General features: G+C 40.1%; 1 protein-coding gene across 13 annotated transcripts in view; it reads right to left on the bottom strand.

The window, feature by feature from the left end:
- CASK (calcium/calmodulin dependent serine protein kinase) overlaps positions 1-12,990 on the bottom strand; it is a 348,007-nt gene that overhangs the window by 123,594 nt on the left and 211,423 nt on the right. For all 13 annotated transcript variants that reach the window (XM_032331663.1, XM_032331670.1, XM_032331666.1 and 10 more), the window contains exon 6: positions 3,201-3,303. In XM_032331663.1, the coding sequence (XP_032187554.1) occupies positions 3,201-3,303 (103 nt within the window). The remainder of the gene's footprint in view (positions 1-3,200; positions 3,304-12,990) is intronic.

A 12,990-nucleotide genomic window follows, 5' to 3' on the forward strand; every position in this document is an offset into this window, starting at 1 on the left:
TAACATGTAAGCGGTTTCTACTATATGGAACATATAAAGGAGAGAATCCTTTTCTATTTCCATTCTACTGAGTAATCAAAGATTCCAAATGACAGGAAAATAGTTTTCTGTTAATAAGCATTAGCAAATGAGCTAATATTAGAATAATTTCACAAGGACCTTAAACAATAAGAAAACTTTCTCTAAGAGAAATCATTTATCCCTTATCTATATATGTTGTATTTTTAAAGACACTGTAATGCTTGAAGTAGTTATTTCAAGACTGTAAGGAAACATGTTAAGAAATGACATTTTGACCATCAGAAAGTATTTTAATTCTAGAAGCACTGAGAAAAATGAATTTTGTATAACTGATACACTGTAGGTTCAAAAACAGCTTTATAAACATACAATTTAGGAGAAAGGCTCAAGGATTTTAGGAAAGTAGATTAATGTGGAGAAGATGTTTAGATAAATCTAATGAGTCTGTTTTTCCCCTTCTCAAGATGCACCGTAAAATATGAAGCTGATACCATGTTGAATCCTAACAGGATATGGATCCAGATAAGGAGAAACAAAGCCAGATGCATGGCGAGTATAGACCATATGAAAGGACATTTCATTTCACCCCCTTAGTCTTGGGGATGTAAACATCAGAAGTTACTTGTTTTAACTGTGTAGTCTTTAAGAAAAAAAAAAGATTTATTTATTTTTATTTGAGAGTGAGAGAGAGAGAGAGAAGCAGAGAGTCCCAAGGAGACTCCCTGGTGAGCGTGAAGCCTGGTGGGACTTGACCTCATGACCCTGATCATGATCTGAGCTGAAACCAAGAGCCAGATGCTTAACCAACTGAGCCACCCAGGCGCCCCTGTAATTGTGTAGAGGTGATTCTGTACAAATGCCAGATTTGAGTTAGTTTAATAGCAACAACTGTATAAAAACAACGTGGGAGCTGTAATTGACTATAAGATCAGTATAAGCCAGTGGTGTTATGTGGCTGTCCAAGAAGCTAATGCTATTTGGGGAGCCTAATAGAAATGTAAGACCCACAGCAAAAGAGGCAATATGGTTGTGCTCAGTTCTGGCTCCATCCTTTGCACACTGTGAGATTCTGTACCAGTTTATATGAGGAAGGGCTACATTAACCTAGCCAAGTTGATCTGGATAAGACTTTCTGGGTCCGTGATACCGTCTTTAAACACTGAATGGTTATCATCTGGAAGGATTAAAATTCTTCAGCGTGGCCCCAAAAGTCACAATTAGCACCACTGGGTGGAAGTGATAAGATGACAGATTTCTGTTCAATGTGAAGATAAGTGTTTCAGTACTTAAGGAGCTTTCTAAAAATGTAAATACAGTTCTGGAACACATTGAATTCTTTGCTATGTGGGGAATTAAACTTGAGCTCAGCTTTTTGCTGGGAATTTTATGAAGGAAATGTGATCATTGGTTTTAAGACTGGGGAAGTTAAGGCCCCCTTGGAATCCTGAGATTCAGTGATTTTTTTTCCTAAAGATTTTATTTATTTGACAGAAAGAGAGACAGCGAGAGAGGGAACACAAGCAGTGGGAGTAGGAGAGGGAGAAGCAGGCTTCCTGCTGAGCAGGGAGCCCAATGCAGAACTGGGTCCCAGGATCCTGCGATCATGAGCTGAGCTGAAGGCAGATGCTTAACGACTGAGCCACCCAAGCGCTCCAGACTCAATGATTCTATGATTAAATGATGTGCTACTACCTGATCCTATGATCAGTCCTAATCACAGATGGAAGTTTTCAATTAGGGAAAAAAAATCAGTTTTTAAAGCTATACTGAACTTGCTATTCTTCATATTATTGGAAATGATTAGCTTGAAAAGATGCAAAATTAGAAGAAAATCTAAACATAATTTTAGAGGGCAATATGATGAAATAACAATTTTAAGAATACAACTCTGACTCCTGGCTCATTTTTCAGAAGATGGTCTATGTTAATGTTGCTTTGATGTGTTAATAATAGTGTATCAAATTAGATGAAATATCCTGTGTAATGGATTGTTGTTTTGATATTTATCATTTGTCAGGTATTTGAACTTAATGTAAATATTCATGGAGGATGACAGGTTCAAATATGTTCTGCAGGCATTTTTTATATTTTTCCTCTTTGTGAAGGCTGGCAGTATCTGGAGATGGAAAATTGAAGGCATTGACTAGAAGACTGATAATCTGTAGACTAGAGAACTAAGTCACTTGCAAAACTAAGGAACAGAACTAAAAACAGGGCAGCATTCTGAGCTGGAGTCTATCGAAGAGAATAAATAAAAACCCAAATTCTTGAATCTGGAATTAGCATCCACCTCTGCATGCTACTGGAGAGAATTTCTATTTTTAACTTTTCTACTTCTTTTTTCTGGCAGGGGAGTTTTCTAATTATGTTTTGCTTTGGCTAATAATAAAAATCAGTCTGCACTTACATCTGCTTACTCTTCCCAGATACACAGATTGATGGCTTGGTCAGGACTCTTTCACAAATAAAAAGAGGAAAACACTATGAAATTAAACACTAGCCGCTAATGTAAACCCGAAAGTGGTTAATCTACATGTTTTAAAATGGACTTCATTTGGCCAGTTCAACTTTATTTTTAAGTAAGTTTTATGCTCAATGAGGGGCTTGAACTCACAACCCCAAGATCAAGAGCTGTGTGCTTCACTGACGGAGCCCGCCAGGTGCCCCTGGCCAGTTCAACCTTAAAAGTTGCTTTGCCCCAGATAACACCTTTTTCCAACACTTTTAATCTCTGTATGCAGGGTCACTTCTTTGCCAAGTGGTAGGAATACAAAGAGTATAAGCACAGAGTCTATTCTTCTTTTTTTTTTTTTAAGATTTTATTTATTTATTTGATACAGAGAGAGGCAGGCAGATAGAGAGGTGGAGACAGTCTCCCTGCTGAGCAGAGAGCCCAATGCGGGGCTCGATCCCAGGACCCTGAGATCATGACCTGGGCTAAAGGCAGAGGCTTAACCCACTGAGCCACCAAGGCGCCCCATATTCTTAAGGTACTAAAATTCTAGTCATAATTACAGTTATTAAATTCAAAATTGTGTTAGCACCTTCTTGGGGGGGGAAGTTTGGGGAGATGGAATTGGTAGGAAATGTTGTGGATGGGCTAATATTTAGTTTGAAAGTTTTACACTAGGCTGAAAGTGACCAGGTTTTGAAGGAAATGTTTTAAAAAATGTTCTTACCTCCAGCTACAAGTCCAGACTCCCCTAATTGAATAGCTACCCCAAAGCCCCCAAGTTTAACAGGTGCCGAGTTTTCCTTTGAGGCGAGGAGAACACAGTGGGGCTGGAAAGAAAAACAGAAAAACAACAAACCAAAGATAAGGATTAATTGGACATGAGCAATTCAATTTACACAAAACTGAATAACATGACCATGCAGTAATACATTAAAAACTCCTGGAATTATTTTGGATGCTTGAATTATTTGTGCTACTCTCACTTCTGGTTGATTTCTCTAAAGACTTACCTGTTTTATCCAATGTTTTTCAGGAATTATTTCCTTCTAAGATTGGGTATGGTGCTAAGAATTACTCAGGAAGCAAGCATGTTAAAGTATGGCAGATGAGTTTTCTAACTTTTCAAGCGATATTCTCTCCTTTTTTTTTGAGTGATAGTCTACATTTAAGGAAAAATATTTTTTTACACCTCTTGCCAGAATGTTTCTTGAGACCTCTGACTTTACCTACAGAGCCACTGTATCTTAGTCCTTGGCTCGTTCTTTGTCTACCTACCCTCCCACCATCCTCTTGCTTTTTTTAAAATTCATTCCATCCCTAAGTAAGAAGAGCCAGATTTAATGACTTTAATTGAACCTGGATCCCAGGGAGTTCAATGTTCTCCCTGGGCATGTCTTTTCTCTGGACCTGCCCTTTGTCTTTGTGGGAATGGGAAGGGAGAGAGGTGATGACTTGGCTGGCCTCTGGTCCAAGGCAAAGCATCCTTCCCAAGGAGTAGCTGTGTGACCAGGGCTCCCTAAGAATCATCTGCCTCATGGTCACAATGAGAGTTTCTCTGTAGGACCTGGTCTCAGGAAAGCACTGAACTGTGCATACCTTTGGTCTCTGCTCAAATACTACACTCCCCAATATGACTGATATCACATATGACCTGCTTTTAAAATATGGGTTCGTGAAAAAAAAAAAAAGCAAGCTTCTTCAGGCATGGAAGAGAATAGTATTTTTGTTCTTTCCCATACTTGTTCATTTATAACATGACACAGTTTTAGCTCAGGTTTAGCCTGTATGATAGTGGCCCCCTGCCCCCCAAATCCAAAGCTCTGAACTGGTGCACCCAGAGAGATGTCTGACGATACAGGAAAGTGGGAGGAATCCTTACTCTGTTCAATGAAAACAGCAGGGTTCTACTCTGGAAGTTATTATTCTTTTCGTCCAAAGACATTTAAAGACCTTATAATAGAGGCTCTAGCACAAAAAAAGATGAGCCCTTAAATATAAATGTGTGTGTGAGAGAGAGAGCGAGCGAGCGAGTGAGAGAGAAACAGAGGAGAGGGAAGGCAAGTGTACATGAATGGGGAGTGCACTGCAGCAAGACACAAAGTAGCCAGGAGGGCTTATGGGAGAGCAAGCCAAGCTCTGCAGAAAGCAATGGACAGAGCCTGCTCTCCTTAAGGACTTTCAGTTGGTTCAGAGATGGATGACAACAGACCAGAAGAAGACAGTGATAGTCCTAGCACGATTCTAGTGTGGGGGTGCAGCACATGAACATGCCTAGCAAAGGAAGGGCATGATGTAGGAGAAGAAACTACAAACTAAACCTAGATATGGTCTCCTTGTCAGTTCTGTCACCTTATTAAGGAGAAGTAGAAGCTTAAATCAGAATCCCAAAGTATACCCTTTATAGTTCATTGACTATATTCATTCTTAAGTTATGGTTACACTGAGATTTATGTAATTCTCATCAGAGTGTGGATTCTCTCATTCTCAATAAATCCTTAAGTCGTAAAATTGGAGGACAGAAACTGAAAGAAACCAATACATATAAATGAATACGAGAGACTGGGTAGTGTTAAGTGCTACGAGGTAAAAGCTGGTGGTCAATGGAATGGGTCTGGACACCAAGGAGCTGCTATTTAGTAAGGGGATCGGGCTGAAGAAGGATCTGGTAATACTTGAACTTTGACCAGAAGGAAAGGGCAACACAGGTCATGTGGAAGCAGGTTTCCAGGATAGTAAGTACAAAGGCCTAGAAGCATGAGGAGGGCTGGTGTGTTTGGAGAAGAATAAGGAAGCCAGTGTGTTGGGGGAAAAATGAGCAAGGGGAAGAGTGGTAAGAAATGTGATCACATGATCAAAGGCTCTATGGTCTGGGGCTTGAAGCCATGGCCAGAACCCTGGGTTTTATGCCGAACGAGATGGGAAATCACTGGAAAGCTGTGAGCTGGGGAGCTTTATGAGCGATCTCAGGTTTTGAAAGAATCACTTGGGCTGTTGTGTGGAGAAGAGATTGCAGGGCATGAGAGTCGAAGAAAAGATACCAGGTAGGAGGATACTGTGGTTGTCCAGGCAAGAGAAGATGGGGATTTGAATTAGACTAGCGTGACAGAAGCGGTGATGGCAAGAAGTGGTCAAGTTCAGGTTCTAAAGGTTAGGCTAACAGGAGCTGCTGCTGGATATGGGGTGTGAGAGAAGATGGTAAGTGTGACAACTAGGTTTCTGTTCTGAGCAACTGAATGAAAATGAAGATGCGGTTTACTAAAACTGGGAACACAGAAGAAGACTTCATAAGAGGCATAAAGTATTTGGTTTTGTACAAACTGAGTGTAAGATCTTAAAAGGTGGGAGAGGGAAGGCTGGAATTAGAGATGTAAATTTGGGATCAATAGCACACAGTGTTTACAGTGAAATCACTCAGGGAGTGACTACCAGTAGAAAAGAGAAGAGGGAGGTGCCTGGGTGGCTCAGATGGTTAAGTGCCTGCCTTCCACTCAAGTTATGATCTCTGGGTCCTGGGATAGCACCTCACGTCCAGCTCCTGGCTCAGTGAGGAGTATGCTTCTGCTTTTCCCTCTCCCTCTGCATCTCTCCCCTGCTCATTCTCTCTATCTCTGTCTCAAATGAATAAATTTTAAAAATCTTTAAAAAAAAAAAAAGAAAAGAGGTTGGAGGAATGAGATTTGGTACACAGCAATGTTTGAGGTCAGGAAGATAACAACAATCTAGCAAAGGAAAGAGAATGCCTAGACAGTGAAGCAGGAAGGAAATCAGAGTAATGTGGTGCCCTGAAATGCTAGTGAGAGGCCATTTAAGATGAGAGCTGAGAACTGACCATTAGATCTGGCAACCTAGAAGTCCCTGATGATCTGGATAAGAGGGGTTTTGGTGGGATGATACTGACAAAAATCTCCACTGCACAAGGTTCAAGAAAAATGGGAAGAGATGATGTGGAGATAGTAAATTCAGGTATCTTTCAAAACCTTACTGTACCAGGAACAGAGAGATGGGAATGGGATGTAGCTAAAAGAGAATGAGAGGCCAAGGAAGTTTCCTTTTTTAAAATTTGTTTTATTTTCTAATAAACATTATTAGCCCCAGGGGTACAGGTCTGTGAATTGCCAGGTTTACACACTTCACAGCACTCACCACAGCACACACCCTCCCCAATGCCCATCACCCAACCACCCTCTCCCGACCTCCCTCCCCCCAGCAACCCTCAGTTTGTTTTGTGAGATTAAGAGTCTCTTATGGTTTGTCTCCCTCCCGATCCCATCTTGTTTCAATTCTTCTTTTTTTTTTTTTTTAAATATTTTATTTATTTATTTGATAGAGATCACAATTAGGCAGAGAGGCAGGCAGACAGAGAGGGAGAGAGAGAGAGGAGGAAGCAGGCTCCCTGCTGAGCAGAGAGCCCAATATGGGGCTCGATCCCAGAACTCTGGGATCATGACCTGAGCCGAAGGCAGAGGCTTTAACCCACTGAGCCACCCAGTTGCCCCTGTTTCATTTATTCTTTTTTTTTTTTTTAAGATTTTTTAATTTATTTGTTTGACAGATAGAGATCACAGGTAAGCGCAGAGAGAGAGAGAGAGGAGGAAGCAGGCTCCCCGATGAGCAGAGAGCCCGATGCGCGGCTCGATCCCAGGACCCTGGGACCATGACCTGAGCCGAAGGCAGAGGCTTTAACCCACTGAGCCACCCAGGCGCCCCTGTTTCATTTATTCTTTAAGGGAGTTTCCTTTTAAAAACTTATTAATATTTGCAATTAGAGAAAACAGATTATTAAACCTCTGAGTACCCTTTTAAAATATTTTATTTATTTGAGAGAGAGAGGGAGAGAGAGAGAAAGAGAGAGAGAGAAGCAGGCTCCCTGCTGAGCAGGGAACCCAACTCGGGGCTTGATTCCAGGACGCCGGGATCATGACCTGAGCCAAAGGCAGACGCTTAACCGACTGAGCCACTCAGGTGCCACACTCCATCTCCCACCTTTAATAGTTACTGACATTCTGCTCTTCTTACTTCACTTATCCCCGTTGTTTTTTTTTGTTGTTGCTTAAGTCTTTTAAACCAAATATCATTTCACTTGTTATTAGTTCAGTATTTATAATGGATGACTTGAGAAAATAACCATATTATCACATCCAATACAATGAACAATTCTTTAAAATCACCTAATACCAAGCCACATTCAATTTTCCTTGACTATCTCAGAGACTTTTTTTTTGTTGTTGTTTTTTACAGTTGGTTAGTTCAAAATGGTATTTAAGGTCCATACATTGCATTTGATGGTCATAGGTCTCATATCTCTTGACTCTATATCATATATTCCTCTTACCTTTTTAAAAAACATTCATGCCATTGATTGACTAAGATACTAGCTAATTTCCCCTGTGATATCTCCTACAATCTGGCCTTGGCTAATAGGACCTACATGGTGTCATTTAATATGTTCCTGTGTTTTTTGTAAATTGGTAGTTAGATCTAGAAGCTTGATTAGATTCACATTCAATTTTAGATTTTTTAATGCTAATACTTTAGTTTTTTGTAGCACATCAGGAAGAACATGATGTCTTGTTGCCCTACTTTTAGCGACAGGATTGGTCAGGTATTGTCTGCCTTGATCCATCTTTACAATGTTCACCACTGGCTTTTCTTCCATGATTTTAGCAGCCAGTGATGCCCAGCTCCATAACTAGGCGTTCCAAAATGGAGATTTCCCCCAGTATTTGTTATGAAGACTATCAAAAACAGAGAACCGAAAGAATTGTAAATAGCCAAATACTCACCACATAGATTCTACAATGAACATTTTGCTGCATTTGTTTTATCAACTATCTATCTATTCATTCCCCTATCCAACCATCAGTCCATCTTTTCACTCTAATTCAGCACATGTCATTAGAGTTTAATATATTTTTTTTTAAAGAGCAAGCGCACATGTTGGGTGGGGACGGAGGGGCAGAGAGAGAATCTTAAGCAGACTCCACACTCGAAGTGTGGAGTCTAATGTGGGGCCTGTTCTCATGACCCTGAAATCATGACCTGAGCCAAAATCAAGAGTCAAAAATCAAGAGTCAGATGCTTGGGCGCCTGGGTGGCTCAGAGGTTTAAAGCCTCTGCCTTTGACTCAGGTCATGATCCCAGGATCCTGGGATCAAGCCCTGCATCGGACTCTCTGCTTGGCAGGGAGCCTGCCTCTCTGCCTACTTGTGATCTCTGTCAAAAAAAAAAAAAAAAGAGTCAGATGCTTAACCAACTGAGCCATCCAGGTGCCCCTTGAGTTTAATATTTAAAATTATGTTTAAGGTAAAATTTACATGCTGTGAAATGCATAAATCTTAAGAGTACCACTGGAGAATTTTGACAGTTAGCATAGAACTGTGTAACCTGTATCCCTATCAAGATGTTATCATCCCAGAAACCTCCCTTGCCCTCTTACCACTCAACCTCTGCTGCCACACCCCCAGTGCAAATGACTATTCTGTTATTTGCTTATTCTGAAAAAAATAAGTTTGTTTTGCTTATACTAGAACTGCATATACACAAAGCCATATAGTATGTACTCTTTTATGTAAGGCTTCTCTCACTCAGCCTGTTTCTGAGATTCATCCATTTTGTTGTGATCAGTGGTTCATTTCTTTTATTGCTGAGTAAATATTCCCTGTATGAATATATCACAGTTTGTCCATTCTCCTATTGAGAAACATTTGGGCTGTGTCTAGTTTGGGGTTATTATGAATAAAGCCGCCATGAACGATTTCCAGAATAAGTTGGTTGCCAGGTAACCTCCAAAGGTGATCAATGAAGGATATTTTGGGTACTATTGTGAATTTATAGGTTTGTATATGTTTGATACATTTAACCAATTATAGCCATTATTCATTTTGATGCTCAAATTATCCCATTTTCTAGCCAGCAGGAGCTCCTTTAAGTCAGCTCTCATGCCCTTTTGTAAGACTCTAAACGTCTGCGAAGTTCCTTGCTTTTAGGCAGAAGATGTCCGAGGTTTGTCTTGTGCATTTCTTGCCCCAGATCTGGAACAAACCATTTCTCCATGCACTCTCATTTCTGTTTAGTGGGAAACAGTATTTAAATTCACAATATATTCATTAGGTATGTTATCATTACTGGGTCATCCCTGCTTTGACTTTTCAGTGGACAGAGCTAAAAAAAATGTGTATTTTTTAGAAGGAGAAATATCAATTCATACTAATATATAGTTTTTTTTAAAAATAGAGTTTTTACTTGACTTCTTTGATTTTGTCAAGTAATATTGGTACCTAATGACATTAAGATAATTACTCATTTGCTTTATCCCCTAGGGTGTGTATATAAAAGTACCTACATTACCAGTAACAACAAAACCACCTTACGCTGTTTAAGATTTTTTTGTGGTTCTATTTGTTCTTATGATATATCCTAACCAGGATGTCCAGTCAAATTACTGTTTTGCTATTGAATAAAGTAAGAATTCATGAGTCTGTGCTGATGTAAATAAGTAAATAAACAGAGAGGAGGAGAATCTTTCATGTAAGTATAAAACCAATTAATCAATGTAAAAGAAATTCTGGCACTAGAAATAATCATTTGGCAGTTATTATCACGATAACGGATGCAAGTGAGAAACATCAAAAGGTAGTTACTAGTGGGTAAAAGTCTGAAGAGTGACAGGATATTTGTATAATCTCAGAGTAACTCCCCAGAGGATATTTATTAACTACAAAAGGTAAAATAGTAATTTTCCAGAGAAGCAACCTGGCAGACACTCCTATCAAAGTTACTACTGCTAATAGTGGGACTAATTAAGAGCACGTGCTTCCTTCACTGATAAGCACTCAGCAACACTCTGTGGTATTTGTGTCAAAGGACATAACTACATCGAATCGTGAGGAAACATCAGACCAACCCAAACTGAAGGGCATTCTAGAGAGTACTGGGCCCATGCCCATATTCTTCAAATACTGTTTCAGATGAAAGGGATCAAAAGAGACAGAAAGAACTGAACAGCGAAAATGCGATATATAATCTTGTTTTTATTTTTGCTATAAAGGATATTATTAGGACTCTTGATGAAATTGGGACAAGGTCTGTAGATTACATAAATTTCCCGATTTTGATCATTTTACTGTGGCTATTTAGAGAATTCCTTATTTTTAGGAACTACATAGATGGACAAAGAGAGAAGAGTGAAGAACTGAGAAAGATAAAACCAACGTAGAAAAATGTTAACATGGGGAATTTGAGTGAAAGGCGATGGGAATTCTTTGTATTACTATCGGAACTTTTCTCTAAGTCTAAAATATGTAAAAAAAAAAAAGAAAGAGAAAGAAAACAACAACCCCACCTTATTTTTAAAAAGATTTTATTTAAGAGAGAGAGAAAAAGCATGAGTGGGGGGAGGGGTAAAGGGAGAGGGAAATACTCTCAAGTGGACTCCATGTTGAGTGTGGAGTCCAATGTGGGACTCCATCTCACAAACCTGAGATCATGACCTGAGGTGAAATCAAGAGTTCAACGTTTTGACCGACAGAGCCACCCAGGCACCCCAAAACCCACACTAAAGTCATTTAAAAGAATTCTCTTTGTGGTTATGCTTTCAGTTATTACCCAATGAGGCAAATTTGTTTGAATTAGATTTTGACTTTTGGTGTTTGGATTATATAAAACATGTACATAGGTGCCTGGGTGGCTCAGTCGGTCAAGTGTCTACCTTCGGCTCAGGTCATGATCTTGGGGTCCTGGAATCGAGCCTCACATCAGGCTCCCTGCTCAGCAGAGAGTCCACTTGTCCCTCTCCCTCTGCCCCTACCCGCCCTACTCATGCTCTGCCTCAAATAAATAAATAAAATCTTAAAAAAATAAAACATGTACATAATTCCAAAGTCTACACTGTAAACAAATGTCATTCGGAGAGGTCTAGCTTTTGTACCTTCTCCTTCCCCTTATTCTCTCCTTCCTCTTTTGTAAGTATTTGTATTATTTTTTGGTTTATCCTTCCAGTGTTTGTTATCTTTTATGAAAATAAGAAAATACATACAGATATTCAAAAGTTTCACGTAACAGTATGATTGGGGGGTCCACAGCAGCATCTAGAGATTTTCAGGGAGGTTTTTGTTTTGTCTTTGAGAGAGAGAGAGAGAGACACTTGTGTGCCGATGGGAAAGACTCCGTGGAGAGGAAAACAGGACTCGGGAGAAAGAAGGGATGGGATATAGTGTGTAGCTGGGGAGAGGGGTTGGCCCCAGCAACACTGAGGAAGGCAGAGTCTGGGAGCACCTGTAGATGCAAGCAGATGGGGATGTAGGAGTACGAGGAAGTTCTCTTCTGAGTACTTCTGTTTTCTATTTACGTTGAAATAAAAGTGATCTTCAGGCGGGAGTGAGGAAGGAGAGGGCGTTGTTGGCAACTTGAGCAGTGTGAAGGTGTGGAAAAATATTTTCAAAGAATGGGACAATGGATTGACTAAGGCAGTGGTTCTCAAACTTCAGCCTCAGAATCACATGGGTTTGCTGGCTTCCACCCCCCCCCCCCCCCCAGTTTCTGATCATAAGGTCTGGGATAAGGTCAAGAACATGCATTTCCAACAAGCTCTTGAGTGATGTTGATCATGGGAGCTATGCTTTGAGAACCAACAGACTAAGGAAATATAGCAGGACTGCTGGCAGCGCTGAGGCTCACTTGAGGTTTGTGGTCATGAATGCTAAGTGAGAACAATCAACACAATTGGGTGTTACCTAGTAGTCCTCATTTCAGCCAGCAGGGTTCCAGTCTGGAGTAGGTGATGAGTTGAATTTAACCAGGATTGGGATTTAGATGGAGAGAGGACGGTGGTATCAGTAATGGATGGTGCCCGACAAACGTATCTATTTATTTATGCTTTTCTACTTCCATCTTTATATAAATGATGAGCTAAGATACCAACAAAGGAGGAAGAGGATACATGAGAATGAGCAAAGAATGAGAGACAGAACGTAGAAAGCTCAGAATGAATAGGAAAAAGCTCATGTAAGGGAAGAACCAGAGAAAGATTACAGATCTTCCTGAACTTACAATGGGGTTATGCCCTGATAAATTCATCATAAGTTGAAAATACTGTAAGTTGAAAATGCAGTTAATACATCAAGCCTCCTGAATGCCACAGCTTAGCCCAGCCTACCTTAAACATGCTCAGAATACTTACATTAGCCTCCAGGTGGGCAAACTCATCTGACACAAAGCGTATTTTATAATAAAGTGCTAAGTATATCAGGTAATTTATTGGCTACTATATCCAGAGTGAAAAAGAGAATGATTGCACAGCTACAGAATGGTTAAATGTATACTAGTTGCTGACGCTTACAATGCTGTGGCTGACTGGGAGCTGTGGCTCACTGCCATGGTCCAGCCAATGCGAAAGAGGATTGGGCCACCTATTGCTTGCCTGGGAAGACCAAAATTTGAAGTGAGGTTTCTACTGAATACATATTGCTTCTGCATAATTGCAAAGTCAAAAAATCGTAAGTTGAACCACTGTAAGT

This window comes from Mustela erminea, chromosome X (assembly GCF_009829155.1).
Source record: "Mustela erminea isolate mMusErm1 chromosome X, mMusErm1.Pri, whole genome shotgun sequence".
Taxonomy (NCBI): domain Eukaryota; kingdom Metazoa; phylum Chordata; class Mammalia; order Carnivora; family Mustelidae; genus Mustela; species Mustela erminea.